Consider the following 19,171-nt stretch of genomic DNA (forward strand, 5'->3'; position numbering starts at 1 on the left):
CTGACAAAGGTGGGTTGTTGGAGTGATTAACAAGCAACCCACAACCCATGGGCTGTTTTAAGGGTCATGATAAACCACAGTGACCACCTGCCATGTCTTGAATATTCAAAATTGCCACTGGCTCACGTGCAACCCACCAGGGCTTAAGCCAGCCCTGGTGGGCGCTGGCAATGATGTGAACTGGATCAATAACCTATTCTCTTAATTGTAGTTGAGAGATCAGGAACTAGATGCAAAAATGCATGCTCCCTCTCTGAAGTTAATTTCCTCCCTCTGCCTTAACCATGGCTAATGCTAACCAGGTTCTCCACTACACTAGGGTTTTTATTTCCAATATAGGTTAAGAGAACCCCTTTTAGCATTAATCACTGTTCAGGTTGCTGCTGATGTATCCCTTCACTGTATTTAAGGTTTAAGAGAAGAATTCATGGGACCCGGGGGGACGGGACACAAAATGCGCAATTTCAGTCCTGATCTCTTAATAGATTTGGGCACCTATAGGTGCACTGCCCCCTATTTGATACTATATCAATATTGGTATGGGTCAGTGACTGGTGCATGCCTTGGCAGGCCATCTGCAGCCCACAGGTCTTATGACACCTACCCCTGATCCCACACTATACTACTTTAGTTAAACCAGCTTAATATTGTGTGTATACTACATTTAGATTTTCTGTTTACAGAACAGTGGGCATCATGTGCCTTAAAGAGGTTATGTCTCAAAGCTATAACCCTATTAGGACCAAAAAGGCCAACAGCAATTGATATAAACTCATTAACATTTTTCTATTATTAAAATATTAAGTCTATATTGGTATAGCAGAGCTACAATGCATTAACATTTAGACTTGCAAACAGCAGACTTCGATGATGAGTCCTCCGTCAGATATTTAAACAGCAAACTAGTGTGCTATATGTTCATATTTAAGTTTGCCATTTTTAATTTTGCAGTAATTTAGTCACTCTTTGTTTATTCAGAAGAGAGATGAAGAAATTATGTTTATAGTACCTGTAAGTGAGGCCAGGCGGCTTCTAAGGTTGGCTCATCCTCCTCTGGGTCAAATTCTGCTCCCGTTGGATTGGATGAAGGTGGTAGTGTGCGAAACATGTTAACTGCAAACTAAAATCACACTTGGCTAAGTGCAGGTACAAAAATAACTCAATTTTAAAAGACACCTATTTGCATTAAAACATTACAAAGGCACGCAAGCAAATGAAAATACAGAGCAGAAACGTATTTACTCTAATTAATATTGAACAAGATTCGATTTGAAGAATATTTTCCTCCATGTTTCAGTTTATTGCTCTTTCACCCCCACTCCCAATAATATTTTCTTTACAATAAACATGTGAACAGTGTGTGAAGAAACCAATGGAGTTTGGTTCACATAAGGACACATTCCAATAAACCAGAGGGAAAGAATAATTTATCATGGGGGTTAAATTCTAAGGAAACCATCACCAAATATGTGGTAACTGTTTCTTTGAAATCTTCTTGTACACTAGCACTCTCTTCAATATCAAGGCTATTATTGAGAACTGCTCTTGTGCTAACCAGAACAGTCTTAAGAATCACAGATGGTGTCAAGGAGCTTGTGTAATGTAATGTAATGGTAAAACTGCACTATGACCTGGGAAGTACCTAGTTTAAATCTCAGCTGAGGCATGACCTCACTGGCTAGCATAAGGTAGGCCAGTCTTAGCTTCAGCACTAATCTGTAACAGGGAGATAACACTGGCCCACCTTACAAGATTTTTATAAAAATTAGTGAGATTGGGGCTGTAGTGTTATCAATATGTTGACACCATCCAGATCTCACTTTTCAGTGCTAAGGAGGCAAGCCCTATTCAGGCATTCTGAATCTGTGTAGTGTAAACACGCGAGGAAGGGAAGGGCTCTCCCCTCCTTGTGCATTTCCATCGCCCTGTACCTGTGGTGGGTGACTTGCCGAAGAGGACAGTATGCTGTATCTGTGGAGGCTCTCCATATGATTGAGAACCCTGATTTTTCAGTGCTCTCAATTGCAAGGAGAGCCTCCATGGTGGATACAGGAGGCTCTCCTCTTCAGAAAGTCGCTTTCCATAAGTACAACGCAATAGATGCGTGCGGGGAGTGGCAGGCAGGGCTAGAGCATTTCCCCTGCTCACACGTTTTACTTCACGCAGATTTAGAACACCTGAACAGAGCTACAGTGGAAGTCGAGAAGCAGGGTATGAGAACAGTGATGGACTTGATGGGGCTGAACAACCTGAAGCTTAATCCAGACAAGACAGAAGTGCTCTTGGTTGAAAATATGGTTGGTCTGGATGTAGAAGTATTGCCTGTGCTGGATGGAGTTGCACTCTCCCTTAAAGACGTATTTGCAATGTGGGGGTGCCCTTGGATGCAGCATGTCTGGGTTGTGGCAGTGGGCAGACATGCTTTCTACCAGATTTGGCTGATACTTTAGCTGCACTCTTTCCTAGATAGAAGAAATCTAGCCACAGCAATATCATCGTGAGATCTGGCTCTGATATCCAGGTAAGATTACTGTAACGTGCTCTTATGGGGTGCTGATTCTGAATGTTCAGAAACTCAGGATCAGTTGTTCCTCCCAGCACTGGCTGAGCCCCCAGCTTTGTGTAGTGCATGTCATTCCCATCAGGGCTACACGTGGTGTGCGAATGGAATCAGCAGCCCATGAGGGCCATTCTTCCCAGTGCCAGTTGAGTCGCTGCCTTCTCAAGCATCCCCATGGGGGCAATGCATGACTGGACTCAGCTAACATCATTGCTCCCTGGCTGAGGCTTCTCCAACCACTGCTTTGGCCAGGGACCGGATTTTCCTGCCCTGCATCTATCCTCATTAGGGATGACAGAGGGTGGGTGAAACACTTTGGGGTATCTAGTTATTTCCGATTCCTCTCTGCAACTCCTTCCCTGATTGCCTCCAGGCCAGGGGGCAGGGTCTGTGGAGAGAGCCGAAGGTTCGGTGGGCTGGAAGAACCTCCATGGACTGCATTAGGCCCACAGGCCAGCAGTTCTCCGCCACTGCTTTAAGCCTCTCAACAATCTGAGACCAAGGTCTTTCAACGATCATGTCCTCCCATATACATTCCCTAGACACTTGCATCATCTTCAGAGGTGCTTTTTGCATGTCCCTCTGAAGTGTAGTGGGTGAGCACATGAGAACAGGATGCCCATGTAGGACAAGTCCTTCTCTGTAGGGGTATCAAACTTAAGAGAGTTCTCTACTGAGAACTCAGCTTCTCCCACCCTAGTGGTTTTGAGATAGTGCTTTTATGGAGAACCTTTGGGCAGTGAAATGTTGAAGGTGTTTATCCCGTTTATTTTGCAGAAAACCCTTCCTTCCCTGAGTTCTTTGCACATACCACAGTATTCAGGGAATGACAGGATCAGTGCCATCACTAGTAATGAGTTTTGCTAGTAAGCCATGCCAAAATGTGTCAACCACTGATTCTCTGTACATTTACAATACAATGGTGGACCACAAGGATTCTACTAAAAATATAAGTAGGCTTTGAAGGAATAAGTCAGACACCCGATGTAGATCACATGCTTCATGATGATGTTTAGAGTAGGGTGTTATTACATGTTAGTTATGAAATACAAGCCTGATAGTACAGAATGCTCTAAAAAAGGAAATGTCCTATAGCATATGAGACAGAAGTGTGAAGGGAATCTTTTAGATAGTATCAAGAACTTTGATAGTTTCCATTAAGAAGAGTTTACTGAAAGCAAAAAAGGATTTTAAAGAATATTACCATTTAAAAAACTTACCATATGTACTACTTCTGGGTATATGGGCTCAGTAATCACATTCCGATTATGTGTGATGTACTCTACCATTTCACTTAAAGCTGCTCGCTTTACTTCCTTCCACTTTAGGTCACTTAGTGGATCAGAAACGAAGTCAAAAAGGACGCAACATTGTCGCAACTTCTGAATAAAAAGCTTTTCTTGCTCTGCAGGGGGAACATCTGTAAAGAGAGAAAATACTCTGTTATTGTTATAACATATCTACATACTATCTTTAGGTTTGGAAAAGTTGCAGTATTGTAGAAAGCTGCAACAAGCTTTCCCAAAGAAGAGATGCTGATCTACCTGTTAAAGTTTTGTGCCATAGCTCATCTATAATCTGTCTTTATAACCTGCCACCCCTCCCCATGTGTATATCCACATACTGTACATATGTCCTTTGTTTCTCAGTAAGAATTAATGATGGATATGAAAGTATGTAGTTCAGAAATGCATTGTCTTGCATAGGAGATATATGGATAACACAGATGACATTAGATCCTGTGGTGGTTCAAAATGGTTAGGGTACATCCACATGACCTAGAAAGTTTAAATTTGGTACACCTATGCCCCAATATTAAAGTAGGAAGTCAAGAAATAACCAGAATAACAGGCAAGCATGGCCTTGGTGTACAAAATGAAGCAGGACAATGGCTGATAGAGTTTTGCCAAGAGAACATGCTGATCATAGCAAACACGCTTTTCCAACAGCACAAGAGGCGACTCTACATATGGACATCACCAGATGGTCAATATTGAAATCAGATTGATTATGTCCTTTGCAGCCAAAGATGGAGAAGCTCTATGCAGTCAGTAAAAACAAGACCTGGAGCTGACTGTGGCTCACATCATGAGCTTCTTATCGCAAAAAATTGGCTTAAATTGAAGAACGCAGGGAAAACCACTAAACCATTCAGGTATGACCTAAATCATATCCCTTATGAATATACAGTAGAGGTGACAAATAGATTTAAGGGATTAGACCTGATAGACAGAGTGCCTGAGGAACTATGGACGGAGGTCCGTAACATTGTTCAGGAGGCAGCAACGAAATCCATCCCAAAGAAAAAGAAATGTAAGAAAGCCAAGTGGCTGTCTGAGGAGACTTTACAAGAAGCTGAGGAAAGAAGGGAAGCGAAAAGCAAGGGAGAAAGGGGAAGATATATCCAACTGAATGCAGAGTTCCAGAGAATAGCAAGGAGAGACAGGAAGGCCTTCTTAAATGAACAATGCAAAGAAATCGAGGAAAACAATAGAATGGGAAAGACTAGAGATCTCTTCAAGAAAATCGGAGATCTCAAGGAAACGTTTTGTGCAAAGACGGGCATGATAAAGGACAAAGAAGGCAGAGACCTAACAGAAGCAGATGCAATTAAGAAGAGGTGGAAAGAATACACAGAAAAACTACACAGGACAGATCTTAATGTCCCTGATAACCATGATAGCGTGCTCACTGAACTTGAGCCGGATATCTTAGAGAGTGAAGTCAAGTGGACCTTAGGAAGAATTACTGACAAAAAAGCTAGCGGAGATGACAGTATTCCAGCTGAGCTATTTAAGATCCTAAAAGATGGTGCTGTTAAAGTGCTGCACTCAATATGCCAACAAATTTGGAACACTCAACAATGGCCACAAGACTGGAAAAGTTCAGTTTACATTCCAATTCCAAAGAAGGGCAATGCCAAAGAGTGTTCAAACTACCGTACAATTGTGCTCATTTCACATGCCAGCAAGGTGATGCTCAAAATCCTACAAGCTAAGCTTCAGCAGTATGTGAGCCGAGAACTACCGGAAGTACAAGCTGGGTTTCGAAGAAGCAGAGGAACTAGAGATCAAATCGCCAACAGTCGCTGGATCGTGGAGAAAGCAAGAGAATTCCAGAAAAATGTCTATTTCTGCTTCATTGACTACGCTAAAGCCTTTGATTGTGTGGATCACAACAAACTGTGGCAAATTCTTAAAGAGATGGGAGTACCAGACCACCTTACCTGTCTCCTGAGAAACTTGTACGAGGGTCAAGAAGGAACAGTAAGAACCGGACATGGAACAACCGATTGGTTCAAAATTGGGAAAGGAGTATGACAAGGCTGCATATTGTCACCCTGCTTATTTAATTTATATGCAGAGTACATCATGAGAAACGCTGGGTTGGATGAATCACAGGTTGGAATTAAGATTGCCGGGAGAATGATCAACAACCTCAGATACGCAGATGATACCACCCTAATGGCAGAAAGCGAAAGAGCCTCTTGTTGAGGGTGAAAGTGGAGAGTGCAAAAGCTGGTTTGAAACTCAACATTAAAAAAACTAAAATCATGGCATCTGGCCCCATCGCTTCCTGGCATATAGAAGGGGAAGAAATGGAAGCAGTGACAGATTTTATTTTCTTGGGCTCCAAGATCACCGCAGACAGTGACTGCAGCCATGAAATTAAAAGACGCTTGCTCCTGAGAAGGAAAGCTATGGCAAACCTAGACAGCATAGTAAGAAGCAGAGACATCACCTCGCCGACAAAGGTTCGTATAATCAAAGCTATGGTTTCCCCAGTAGCAACGTACGGCTGTGAGAGCTGGACTATATGAAAGGCTGAGCGCCGAAGAATTGATGCTTTTGAACTGTGGTGCTGGAGAAGACTCTTACAAGTCCCCTGGACTGCAAGGAGGTCAAATCAGTCAATCCTAAAGGAAATCAACCCGGACTGCTCATTGGAAGGACAGATACTGAAGCTCAAATATTTTGGCCACCTAATGCGAAGAGAAAACTCTCTGGAAAAGACCCTGATGTTGGGAAAGATTGAAGGCAAAAGGAGAAGGGGATGGCAGAGGATGAGATGGCTAGATAGCATCACCGATGCAATGAATATGGACTTGAGCACGCTCTGGGAGAGAGTGCAGGACAGGAATGCCTGGTGTGCTATGGTCCATGGGGTTACGAAGAGTCGGACACGACTGAACGACTAAACAACAACAAATGCCCCAATACACCCTGATGACTGGAAAAATCTTAAAATTGGATGTTTCAACATGTAAGTCAAAACTCAGGACATAATCTTTACCTTGGAGAGGACATTATTTTATTTATCGTATGACACATTTACATCGCATTACAATAAAAACATAGAGCATAATAAATATGAAATGTAAAACATAAAATATAGACAGGAATATTACAAACGTATGTCTAGGTTACAGATATAGTTTTTTACTTCAGTTGTCATAACCAGGAAATCAGCAAAGTCTCCATTGTAGGCTCGGTTTTGACACTCTGTCACTATATGTTGGAAAGTTTGTTTTTCAGCCCCACAATCACAATTTGATGATGTTGTTTTGCCCCATTTATAAAGGGCATCTGCACATCTACCATGACCTGTGCGAAATTGGTTCAAGTTTGTCCACATCGCACGGGGCTGATCAAATCCAGGTGGTTTTTCCAAGATGCAGGGCAAGCTTCGGCATTATGGAGGGCAGTTTCCTAGCCAATGTTGTTTCCACATGTTGTGGATATTGAAATCATCTTCTAGAAGAGCTTTAGCGGTAGAAATGGCTGGATGTCTCGAGCTTAACCTGTTCTGCTCCAAGTAGGTTACGTCATTTAATATTGGTAGCTGGAGACTGTCAATAATCTTCCGATATTCTTGAAGAAGGGTGCTCTTTATGAACATATGTAGTTTGTATTTGGTTTTTGGTTGGCAAACCCTGGCACCTAAGCTAAAATATCCACCGAGAAAGGCAGCAAGAGCTAGACAGATGCTTGAAGCTGTCAAGAACAAGAGCCTTGGATGGTAGCAGGGTGGGGGTGGGTATTACCTAATTATCTATGCATGGCCTCTATTGTTTAAATTAAAGAGCGTTGCTCCCATGGGAACTTCAGATACAAGCAAATGCCTATATGACTACCAAGTCACCACCCCAGCCAATCTATGAAGCTACCTTTAAGTTGGCCAACAGAGTGTCTTGGTGGGAAATATGGCCCAATCCCGAATCATCCCCATGCCAAGATAAATCAGCTGGTTAAAGCACTACAGTGGGTACCCCTTGTGATAATGTTTTGTTCTGGATACCTCTGCCTGGCTCCCAGATGGGGTGTTTAAATCAAGTAGCCAAGAATCTCCTTGAGGTTCACTGTCATTCCCGGAGTTAAGCTACTGACCCCTTTGTTCTACCCCATCCTGAGTCCAGCCTGAAGCCACTGATACTTTAATATTCTTTGTTTTGAAGTCTATACCTGCCCTTGAGTTCAGGTACTCAGCACATTCTTTCAGTGTGGGACTCAGCTTGGACAGACTCAATTTTCTGGGGTTCGCTCAACTCTCAAGTCCATTCCTCATTATCCTTCCCCTCTCAAGTCCATTCCTCATTATCCTTCCCCTATCCTTCCCATTCCTCATTATCCTTCCCCTTGGAGTACTGTGTCCAGTTCTGGGCACCACACTTTAAGAAGGATGCAGACAAACTGGAAAACGTTCAGAGGAGGGCAACAAAGATGATCAGGGGACTGGAAACAAAGCCCTATGAAGAGAGGGCTTCATAGAACTGGGCATGTTTAGCCTTGAGAAGAGAAGACTGAGGGGAGATATGATAGCACTCTTCAAGTACTGGAAAGGTTGTCACAGAGAGGAAGGCCAGGATCTCTTCTTGATCATCCCAGAGTGCAGGACACGGAATAATGGGCTCAAGTGACAGGAAGCCAGATTCTGGCTGAACATCAGGAAAAACTTCCTGACTGTAAGAGCAAGACAAGAATGGAACCAATTACCTGGGGAGGTGGTGGGCTCTCCCACACTGGAGGCCTTCAAGACGAGGCTGGACAGCCATTTGTCAGGGATGCTCTGACTTGGATTCCTGCACTGAGCAGGGGGTTGGACTCGATGGCCTTGTAGGCCCCTTCCAACTCTACTATTCTATGATTCTATCATTCTCCCTCTCCTACTCTGGTGACTAGCCCCTCTTCCCAGGAACAAAGTTCCTCTCTTTCCCTTCCGCTTGAACCACATTGCTGCCTTTTTTGCCCAGACAGATCCACTGCCTTATATACCCAATTAGAGCTCCACACCTAGAGGTGTAAAACCTCCAGAAATTGATGCCATGAACCCCTCCCCCCAGCTTTTTTCCATTTCCCTCCTGGAAAAAAAATGGAGATTTTGGGAAAAAGGAATACTTTTTTTTTTTAGTGCTCCTTACATCTGTCACTTTCTTGCTTTAAGACAGCCTTCCCCAACCTGGTGCCCTCCAGATATTTTGGACTTCAACATCCATCAGCCTCAGGCATTATGGCAAGTGGTCAAGAATGCTGGACACTGTAGTCCAAAACACCCAGAGGGTACCAGGTTTCAGAGGGCTGCTTTAGGAACATAAAGTAGCCTTTCTGTTCCTAAAGTTATTTTATGTATGATTTAGTTTGCTGGTAAAATTATCATTATATTTTAAAACTTTTAAAAGTAAACTCAGTACATTTGTAATTATTGTCTGAATAGATTAGAATTACATTAAATGACTGCTACAGCACAGGACACTACAGAACGAAACCCAAGCTGCCAAGAATGCACATTTAAGAATGCACTATGGTGACTCTACTCACATGTTGGGAAACTGAGCATAAATGTCTCTCATTAAAATATACTTTTAATAAGGAATGAAAGAACTATGTTGCGAATCTTACAGAGAGGATTAAAAAAATATTTTCCCCCATGGCTTCATTATTTCCAGACATTTTACATCTCTAGTCTTTCTATAAAAGTGTTCTTATTACATAGTTTTTAAAAGTCATTCTGGGGGGAGTAAAGGCTGGGTAACAATATATGAATACTTTGTCTTAAATTCTAAAAGAAAATATTTCATAATCCAAAGTTGGATTCCAATTTTTCAGAACAAAAAGCAAAAACGGTCCTCAGGAAAAAAAAATAGCCCCCCCCCCCCCGAATTTTTCCGGGCATTCACATCTCTATTCACACCCTGCTAAAGCATCCATTGTGGTTCTTGAACCAGCTCCCATACATGGCACAGCCTTACACCAAACTGTGGGTATATGTGTCTCACAGGCAGGTGTGCTATTCTGTATGAGTTACTGACTCCCAAGTCCAGTAGTTTATTCATTTGGTGGACAAGCATGAAGTCTTGGGCATCATGCTGAAGTCATCCTAGGGTCAGCTTGTTTAATATGTTTAAATGTATTACTAATATTAATAAAATTAAACCTAAGTGCCAAGTGTCCAGGAGATTATTGTTATTTTTATTCTATTTCTACTGTGCTTGCCAGCAATGCCTTATTAATCATCCCAGTGCCTGGTATTTGCTGGCTGGAATACCAGAAGCAGGCTTACTTCTTACTGGACAACTGGATGCCTCCAAGTTATTCCTTACATCCCCATAAGTATAAAGATTAGAGAGACTTTTTGTCCCATCAATGAAAGCTGAAAATTCAGAGAGGGAATGGAGAATGCTCCCAAAGGATCAAGGTCCCTTTGTGGTTACAGTTTTTCTCTAAGCTAACACTTGTAGAATCAATATTGAAAGTCATCAAACTTGAGGATTTCTATGCCGTGTCCAATGATTCCTCTAGCCATAGACAGATCCTCTCCAGTTGGACCCCCTGTTCATGCTTATAACTACTTAATTATAACACCTTTCTTACAGTCCAGCTTACAATTAAATACCAAATAATGCAGCAGAGTCTCTATCTCAAAATAGCTCACTACACTTAGATTTCTACAGGTAATAGAATAGTGTAAAAGTCTCGTACACCTAAAAATAGCAGTGGGCAGATTTCAGGTTTGTAAGATCTACTTTTTTTTTATGAGGACCTGCAGGTCTACCAACTAGAGCCAAATGCCATATAGTGGCTCAGGGGACAGACACCACTCTTAGAATTAAAGAACAGGGTGTCTTCCAGAAATTTGTTTTCAATATCAGAAGTGAGCTCATAGTCCCTTCAAACAAAATCCGCAACTCGTTTTCCCTCAAGCTATCTTAATTTCAGCAGTCTAATTTATTTTTAATAAGTCTTTCAGTTGTGTCAATTGTTAAACAGGGAGTCAGAAACTCTTGTCAATCTACTGCTAACCACCAAAGGATCTACCAGTTGATCCCAGTCTATCTTCTGCCTACCTCTACTCTTATGATATGAACTACCTTGCTGGATCAGACCAAAATCCACCTAGCCCTGCATTTTGCTTCAAACAGTGGGCAGCCAGAGGTCTCAGAGATCATAAGCAGAACATGATGGTAATAGATGTCCCTTTTTCCTCCAGCACTGTTATTTCAGAGGTATGTTTCATTCTGAATATGAAGGAGGTTCCATTTAACTATCATGGCTAATAACCTCTGTTAAGCGTTTACAGGTTGGAACTAGGATTGCCTACTGCATATGAAAGGTTCTTCTAGAGAAGACTTCTAATCCAGGGGAGCATTTATATTGCCAGAATGGGGGAGGAAGAGATTTTCGCCAATTTCTCCCTCACCCTGTAATACCCTATGCACTCCAAAACTCTGCTCTGGAAGGTTGGGGTATCCTCCAGAACAGTGTGGGAAGTGACAAAGGGGGCTGCAGTAGAAGGGGGAAACCAACAAAAGTCATCTCCTCTTCCTTCTGCTGGCTGGAGTGTCCTGAACAGAACTTTGCTCAGGAGAGCTCCCACTGGTGTGGGAACAAAACCCTGGAAAAAATTCAATGTCCGTGAATTTGTCTAACCCCTTTAAAATGCCAACTAAACAAATAACTATCGAGCGGTAATAATTCTATAAGCTAAAACGTCTTCCTTTTGCCTTTCCTGAAACAACAACCACATTTCATTGGGAGTCCAAAGACCTATAAAATATGGCTTTTATTATCAGTCGTTACTCATACACACACATACACTTGCATTTGGTGCTCTCAATGAAGTTTGTCTTCTTTCTACTGGCATACATTACTGAAAATGCACACAAAATCTTAAGTATAAAATATTAATTATTTACTTATATAGGACCTTCACTGTATATGGGGCTTTACAAGGATGAGATAAGCAAAAAAAAAAGAAAAAAAGAAAAAAAGAGGAGGCTCCCTGCCCCAAGGAACTTACAAGAAAACGCAGTTACATATACTTAGCCTTTCAGTTAGGGATGAAGACTAATGAGAGTTCAACAATAGGCTTCATAAAGAGTGGGTTTTGATTTGAAGGAAAAGACAGAGACAGAAAGAAAAGTTGATCAGGGGTGAAAAACATACAGCCCACTAAATTGCAAACGCTTCCCCAAAGGTCCCCTGTTGCAGCCCATTTCTAGTTCTTTAAAAAAATTCACTAAGTTACCAACATGTACTTGAATTTGTATCCTCCTTTATTCTACAAAGTCAGGACAGGAAGCAGTATACTAATTTAAGATATTATAAAATACAGTGGCAAACTTGTTTAACTGCATCCACCAATGATCGCCTACTATAGTAAAGTCTTTAACACACTCTGATTAGGGCTTTGGTAAGCCTCTAGGGACCAAGGGCAAGATGGATGGACGATATTCTGGAGGCGACGGTCTTGACCTTGGGGGAGCTGGGGGTGGCGACGGCCGACAGGTAGCTCTGGCATGGGCCAGTCCATGAAGTCACGAAGAGTCAGAAGCAACGAATAAACAACAACAAAGCCTCTAGGGAACGAGTTTTATGCATGAGAATAAACTGGTAAGAAATTAATCTGAAGATGCCCCTTTATGTCCTAGCTTTCATCTCCACTAGAGCCTCAGGAGAAATGTTTTGCACATTTTAAAAGGAAAGTTTGAAAGGTCAGCACTTCCTCAATATCACAGGAAGCGAGACACCCTAGGCTGATACCTCCCATTTAAGCATGCATATGTGATTGAAATTCTGTGAGAATTTGAGTTACCTGGATAGCCTAGTTTGGCACATAAAATGCTGAGGAATTACTCATATAATCAATTAGCAAAATAGAGTAAGTAAAAATCCCAAGTTAATTAAAAGGTTTTATACTGAGCAACAAGAAACAATAGTTTTATTAAGATTTTTCATACTTACATATTTAATTCTAAGCTACACCTTCAAAATAAACGAGAACATCAACTTAACATAGGAGCATAGCCAAGCAAGCACACAGTGCAAAGTGAAATTCAATTACAGCTTTCGTCAGTGTTACTAGGAGACCATTGATAGCAAAGAGCTTGGTAACCACAAAGAAGGTGCTAAATGACAGCTATTTATGAACAGAACACCATTCTTATGACAACTGGCAGTATGGCCTTGCTTTAGCCAATTCTGAGACCCCTAAATATAAAGACACACTAGTATCAAACTTATAGTGGTAACTTCAGATTTCCTCAGATTTTAAACTAGCAGCTTTTGCCACATTTATAAATTTCCTTTTTGTGCAAATAATATTCCCATAACACATTTCCCTTCTTTATCTGAATCCAATGAAAAATCAGCTTTCATACACATAATATAGAATTTGTTCTACAAGTCTAGAGATCATGATGACAAATCCAGATAGCCAATTTCTGGCATGAAGCATACACTCAAAGATAAAAAATATTACGTTTTTTCAGTCTGTCATATGGGAATATAATTCATGTTGGTCCCAAGCCAATCAGAATATTCCATAGCATATAGCATCTGCTTACATAACAACCACTGTATAGTTTAACATAAATTATTACAAACACCATTCCACATATCATTTTTTTCTTTAACTACATTCATTTTTTGAATGTTAAGGATGGTTAAACTGGTGAAGGTACTGACTAATGCTTGCTAAGCGACCTTGAGCATATACTAATTGAGATACAACTTATTATAAGTGTGTAAAAGGGCTCTATTGAAAAGTAATGTGAATGCTGAATAATCTTCTAAGGTTTTTTTTTTTTTTAAGAGCTAGGATTTGGGTCAAGTAAATCTATAGGCTTAAATTATAGGGGAAAATATGAAGAGGTAGCTGTTGAACAAGGAATAAATTGAATAAAAATGGGCACTTTTCATAGCAGAAGAGACCTATCTTGATGAAAAGCTAAACAAAAATTACCTCAAAAATCTAATTTAAGTGCAAATTTTCATCAAGATATGCCTTAGGTAACAACTAGAACAGAGGAAATTATGAAGAGTTGTAAAATGGCAGTATTTTAATCCGTTCATTTAACTACTGCCTTAAATACCTTCAGGTTCAGTGTAATAGCTCCTGTTCTTGTCAGTAAGGACTTGATATGAGGTAGTTTTGCTTTGTAGAGTATGGTAAGAACTGAGATGACGTTTGAGACAAAGGAAATATTTACTCAGTTCTGAGAAATGAAGTTTTGAAAGGGAAGTACACAAGAATTTGAAAGCTACTCTGTGGAGAAACACTGCCACCAAAAACTGCATGCGAAACCACCAAAAATAGATGTAACTTAAATAACAGATCTCACTTGAAAATGTAAACAGATAGATTAGACAGACAAAAGACAGTGGACGGAAAAGTTAGCTTACTGGGGGCAAAGAAAACTAAAACGTACAAACCTAGATTTCCTAAAGCAAACCTGACATTTTATCTAGCACCTGAAAGTGTGTCAGAGAAAGAAAATTATCAGTGATAAAGATACAGCTATACTATAATATTTGAAGTGTGTATCCATTGTTCCCTGAACAAGCCTTCATCACTGTCCATTCATTTAAAAGGGACCTCTCAATATATCTGCCTTTTGAAGAGCACTGTAATTACTTTAAATGATATATCCCAAATCCTCTAGTTTGGGCAACCCTAAGCATACTATACACTCAGCACTGCACCAGTACAAAACTAACTAATCATGTAACAGAGCATCCCTTTCCCAATTATAGCTTAAATACAAAGTCCCCCACCCCACCCTGCTAACATACGACCTCTAGACATCAGCAAAATGACCCATTTGAAACAGAAATAGAAATTTACCTCCTACACAATCCTAATAACATTCTGAAAAGAGTTTTCAACTGCAAGACTGAACAGGAATTACTCTAATATACTAATGGGTTGTGTTATGCTTTCATTCACTAAGAAAACATTTCTTTTGTTGTATCGACAACAAAAAATTTATTAACAGTAAGACTCAGTGTGATTTACCTTAGAGTAACATTGCGGGGGAAGAGTTGCTAGCAAAGGTGAATGCTTCTGCATGCAGAGGTTTCTTTAAAAAGCTCTAGAAGAAGAAGAAACTCTTGAGAAAAAAAACCCTTGAGAAAAAAGCCCATGTGGGAATGTAGAGGACCAACTGAAGAAGAAAAGAAAACTGAACTGTGACTATTGTTCTTCAATAACAGCTGCATATATTCTTGCCACCTTTATTTTGGGATGAACATCCTTAATTCTTTATTCATGTACATTGGCATGGAACTCCATGCTCAAGAGCAACTTGCATCAACATGAAGCACTGGGTTGGACAGGATGCTAGGTTATCTCAAAGGTGTCTTCTGGTTGTGCTGATGTTTTGATTTGGGATGGGTCAAAGCTTATTTTGGGGCGCACACCCTCAGTTCCTTATTTGCCTAAATATGGAACAATTCCTACATTTTTTTTTAGTTTAGTGAATTCATTTACACACACACTGGGTTGTCACTAATCCTAGCCTTTTATTTAAGCACTAACCTGGTAACCATAGTCAATCAGGAACTGTGAGCGCATAGAATATCATGCAGGAAAGTGAGTAGGTAGGCAAGGGATGGAAAACTTTGTCCCTTCTCTGCACCCAGCATAGAAATCAAGCAGGTTACTAGATGAGGGAACTCCCCTCCTCCACACCCAGCATAGATATGTAGCTCTCAGCCCCTCCTCTGCCAGCCCTCAGCAAGCTAGTAAAATATTTTGCAGGCTTATTTACACAGTTGCACCAATTCCCCCCAAATGCATTTACCACCACGTTTTCCTGAAAAGTGAATAATTGATACAGATAATGCTTTATTAACTATGATGGACTCAGTGGTGTATGACTTATGCTATTTAATTATATTTTAATATAAGGCCACCCAATAACATTGTTTACTGGATGGCTCACAATTAAAATGATAAAATACTATTGAAAATACAGTATCATAAACCAGTTTGCAGCACTAACATTTACAGTTAAGTGTTCCTATTTCAAATTTGTCCAGACAAGCTGCTGCTCAAAAAGCAACAATAAAGGCATCAATACACTGCAGAGTTGGTCAAATGGAACTGAGGAGGGGATCCTCCATCTTTATATAGGGAACTGTAGGGGTACTATCCCTCAAGCCTAATCATAACAGCTTTCAGAGGATTCCTCCTTGTGATGTCCCTCAGGACCAAAACCCCAATTATGGGAATATATAAGGGCACTTAAAGAATAGTTATGTCCCAATACTTTTCCAGTAGTAACTCTTCTTTGGAGGTGAAAGAGACTGTACCTGATTACGCCAAAATCTGCTGGCATCTACAGGCATCCAGACAAATCTGAAAATGTTTTACCACCTTAGGACTTAACATTAGTTTCACATTTTGTAGTGGGTCTTTCCTCCCCCTTTTCACACATCCACCGAGTTAAAACAATCGAATTTGTAACTGAAAGAAAGATGGTTGTACTCATTCCAGAGATCTAATTTTCAGACTATATGAACACCAAATTTCAAGTTTCTCAAAGTTGTGGAAGTAGTCTAATGATGTTAATACAAATCCTACACATACATGTCTTTCATATCTTCAGGAAATTTTAATTGCAATGTTTGTCTAACTTGTTAATATGGATATAAATATAACATTATGAAATGTATTTGACATATTTATGACTATGTTTTTGTTGTACCTATAAGGTGACAATTTGTGAGCTGCTTTAAGCATAGTTTGGAAAAGTGGCATATAAATAAACTTGATGATGACAACAATGGATGAATTAAGTGTGCATTTTGCAAGCAGAGATACCCCCCCACACACCACATTCCATGCCTGAATCAAACTGGTAAACAGTGACTAGGACATCAAGTAGCCAAGCATTTTATTTCAGGTGTGGCTAAGTGTGTTTTTCCTTCTATTATGAGGCCAAATGTAATTACATTTTTGAGTATTAGATATTAATAAAATACCTCCCATTTTCAGAGCTTTCTAATAACACTGATTTCATATTCCCAACATAAACTTTAATCTCAGGTTTAAACAATTCCAATTTACACTAAGCACTTTTTTCACTTTCAGATTTGAGCATCTCAGACACCACACAAACTAAAATAGATGTAAATCTGTATGAACTGTAAGCAATTTAAACTTTACATAGTAAAGACATTAAAATATTAGGTTTTGTTCTTTAAAAATAGCATCCAACAGCTATGTGTACTACTTCCATAATCATAAAGTCTCATTAACTGAGAAACCCTATAATAAGTAAAGGATTATTTCTCCAGTTCTCTCAACTGCTATTTTACCCTACTTCACTATAACTACTTTACTTCTACAACAAGCATGCCAAATCTAAAATTCTGATGTAATTTCTCTAAGAGAGTCCATGTTTAGATTTTACCAGTTTAAAAAGTTACATATGTACAGCTTTTACTTCATGTTACCAACTCTTCTCCATAAATATTGAACAATGGCATAGTCCAAAGAAATTAAGGAAAGGGTTGATCGAAGTTTTTTTTAAAATTCATATGTATTTATATAGCATGCAACCCTAAGTTTTATCCTAATGTGGCACCCCACAATGGGCGAGTTCGCACATCATGCTAAGCCACCTTGAGAATAAGGCATGGTGGGTTGGTGGTTTGCTTGTTACTCCTGACAATTGGGCACTCTGTGGCTTGTCATGATTTGTTTTCCCCTCAGTCCCCATGCCTGCTCCCGGCACCTATCCCAGGCCCCTTTGTGGTAGAAATCCTTGTTTCCTTGTTCCCTACGTCAGCAGCCTTTCTGCAACTAGTCTGCTGGGGTTCTGGCTCACGAGGAAAACTCCCCCTCTTTCCTGCATAAGATTGCCAAATGGATATAATTTTCGGTGCCTTTATGAATGTGGTAATGTCTTCGCAAACCCTTTAAAAAAGATTTATTCAAGGTACTGAGCAAGTGCACAGAAGTGCAAGACTGCCTGTCTGCTATTTACCCTAGCATACCGATATCCCCCTCTTTTCACTTTCATCTTCCACTTTGGTGCTTGCCTTGCTAGTGAACACCTTAAAAAATTGCTTCATGTACTACTGGAGTAATTACACCTGCCCAAAAGCTCCTTCTCTTGCAGCCACCAGCTGCTTTCACCTCCCCCACCCTCATGCTTGTCACTTCCCCCCACTGGTCTTTGCTGTTATCTGTCAGATATACACATGGATTACAGAGCAGCGATGGGGACCAGATGGGTAAAGATATGCAAATTTCAAGGCAAAGCAGTGAGTGAGGGGGATCCTAGATCGTAAACATACACAAATTTCAAGGCAGACAAGTGAAGTGAATTGGTAAATATGTCTTTAGTTATGACTGACAGCTCAATGTTGTTTTAGTTCAATGTTGTTGGTGTATATTGTCTGTATACTTTTATATAGATGGCTTTTAAATTTTGTATATTGTATTTTAATGCTTTAACTTTTGTAAACTGCCCAAAGAGCTTCGGCTGTGGGGCAGTATAGAAATAATAATAATAATAAAAAATATACACAAATTTTAAGGCAGACAAGTGAGGTCGATTGATAAATATACACAAATTTCATGGTACACCAGTAAAGCAGAGGGGGAAAGTAAGCAACTTTCATAGCAGCTGACTTTTGAATATGCACAGTTGCACAAGACTGGATTTTTTTAAAGGTTGCGAATACATTTGGGACACTCTCTGGTATCTTTTCTTCTCAATTTATAGGAGAACAGGGCAGAGGGCACTGATAATGGAGGATGGCAGTGGCACTAACAAGACTGCGAGGAGTGGCACAGCTTTTTGCCATACTTGCCAGATAGCTCTTTAGCTGTTCCCAACAATGAAGTTGCCCTGCCGGGTTCGGATGTCACACCAAGCCATCCTGAACTACCCAACAACAAGCCATGGGTTCTCAGAGTGGCTTGTTTGTGGAAAACAATACATGATAAAAAAACTGCTTCAAGTTTGGACATTACAATAAGCTACCCTGAAACAACCCACAGTGACAACTGACCGGCCAGGTTTGCATGATCAGTAGGGGAAATTACGCAGTATGGGTTGTTTCCCTCACCCCTGCACGTGCTTGCCATTTGCTTAATTACCCACGCCGCATTGCAGGTTGCCGTGTTGTCTGAACCCGGTGCGCAGCTCAGTGGGGCTGACTTCTAACCTTCCCCACAACCCACTGCAAGAAAGTATTCAAGAGTTGCTACCTTCGACCACGCTTCTGAAGTTTGTGTGTTTGAGTTTCACTTGACCTTGCAAGGGATTGCTACCTCCAGTTGACTCTACTGGGAAGTCAGGCTCAGGAAAGCCAAAGACAA

General features: G+C 40.5%; 1 protein-coding gene across 7 annotated transcripts in view; it reads right to left on the reverse strand.

Annotated features, from left to right (window-relative positions):
• Positions 1-19,171, reverse strand: part of PPP2R5C (protein phosphatase 2 regulatory subunit B'gamma) — a 117,489-nt gene that overhangs the window by 34,099 nt on the left and 64,219 nt on the right. For all 7 annotated transcript variants that reach the window (XM_084838640.1, XM_084838624.1, XM_084838655.1 and 4 more), the window contains 2 exons: positions 3,781-3,980; positions 1,010-1,120 (listed from right to left, as the gene is read on the reverse strand). In XM_084838640.1, the coding sequence (XP_084694766.1) occupies positions 1,010-1,120; positions 3,781-3,980 (311 nt within the window). The remainder of the gene's footprint in view (positions 1-1,009; positions 1,121-3,780; positions 3,981-19,171) is intronic.

The sequence above is a fragment of the Heloderma suspectum genome, chromosome 1 (assembly GCF_057233095.1).
Source record: "Heloderma suspectum isolate Gila_16-S chromosome 1, 16-S_ref, whole genome shotgun sequence".
In the NCBI taxonomy this organism is placed as follows: domain Eukaryota; kingdom Metazoa; phylum Chordata; class Lepidosauria; order Squamata; family Helodermatidae; genus Heloderma; species Heloderma suspectum.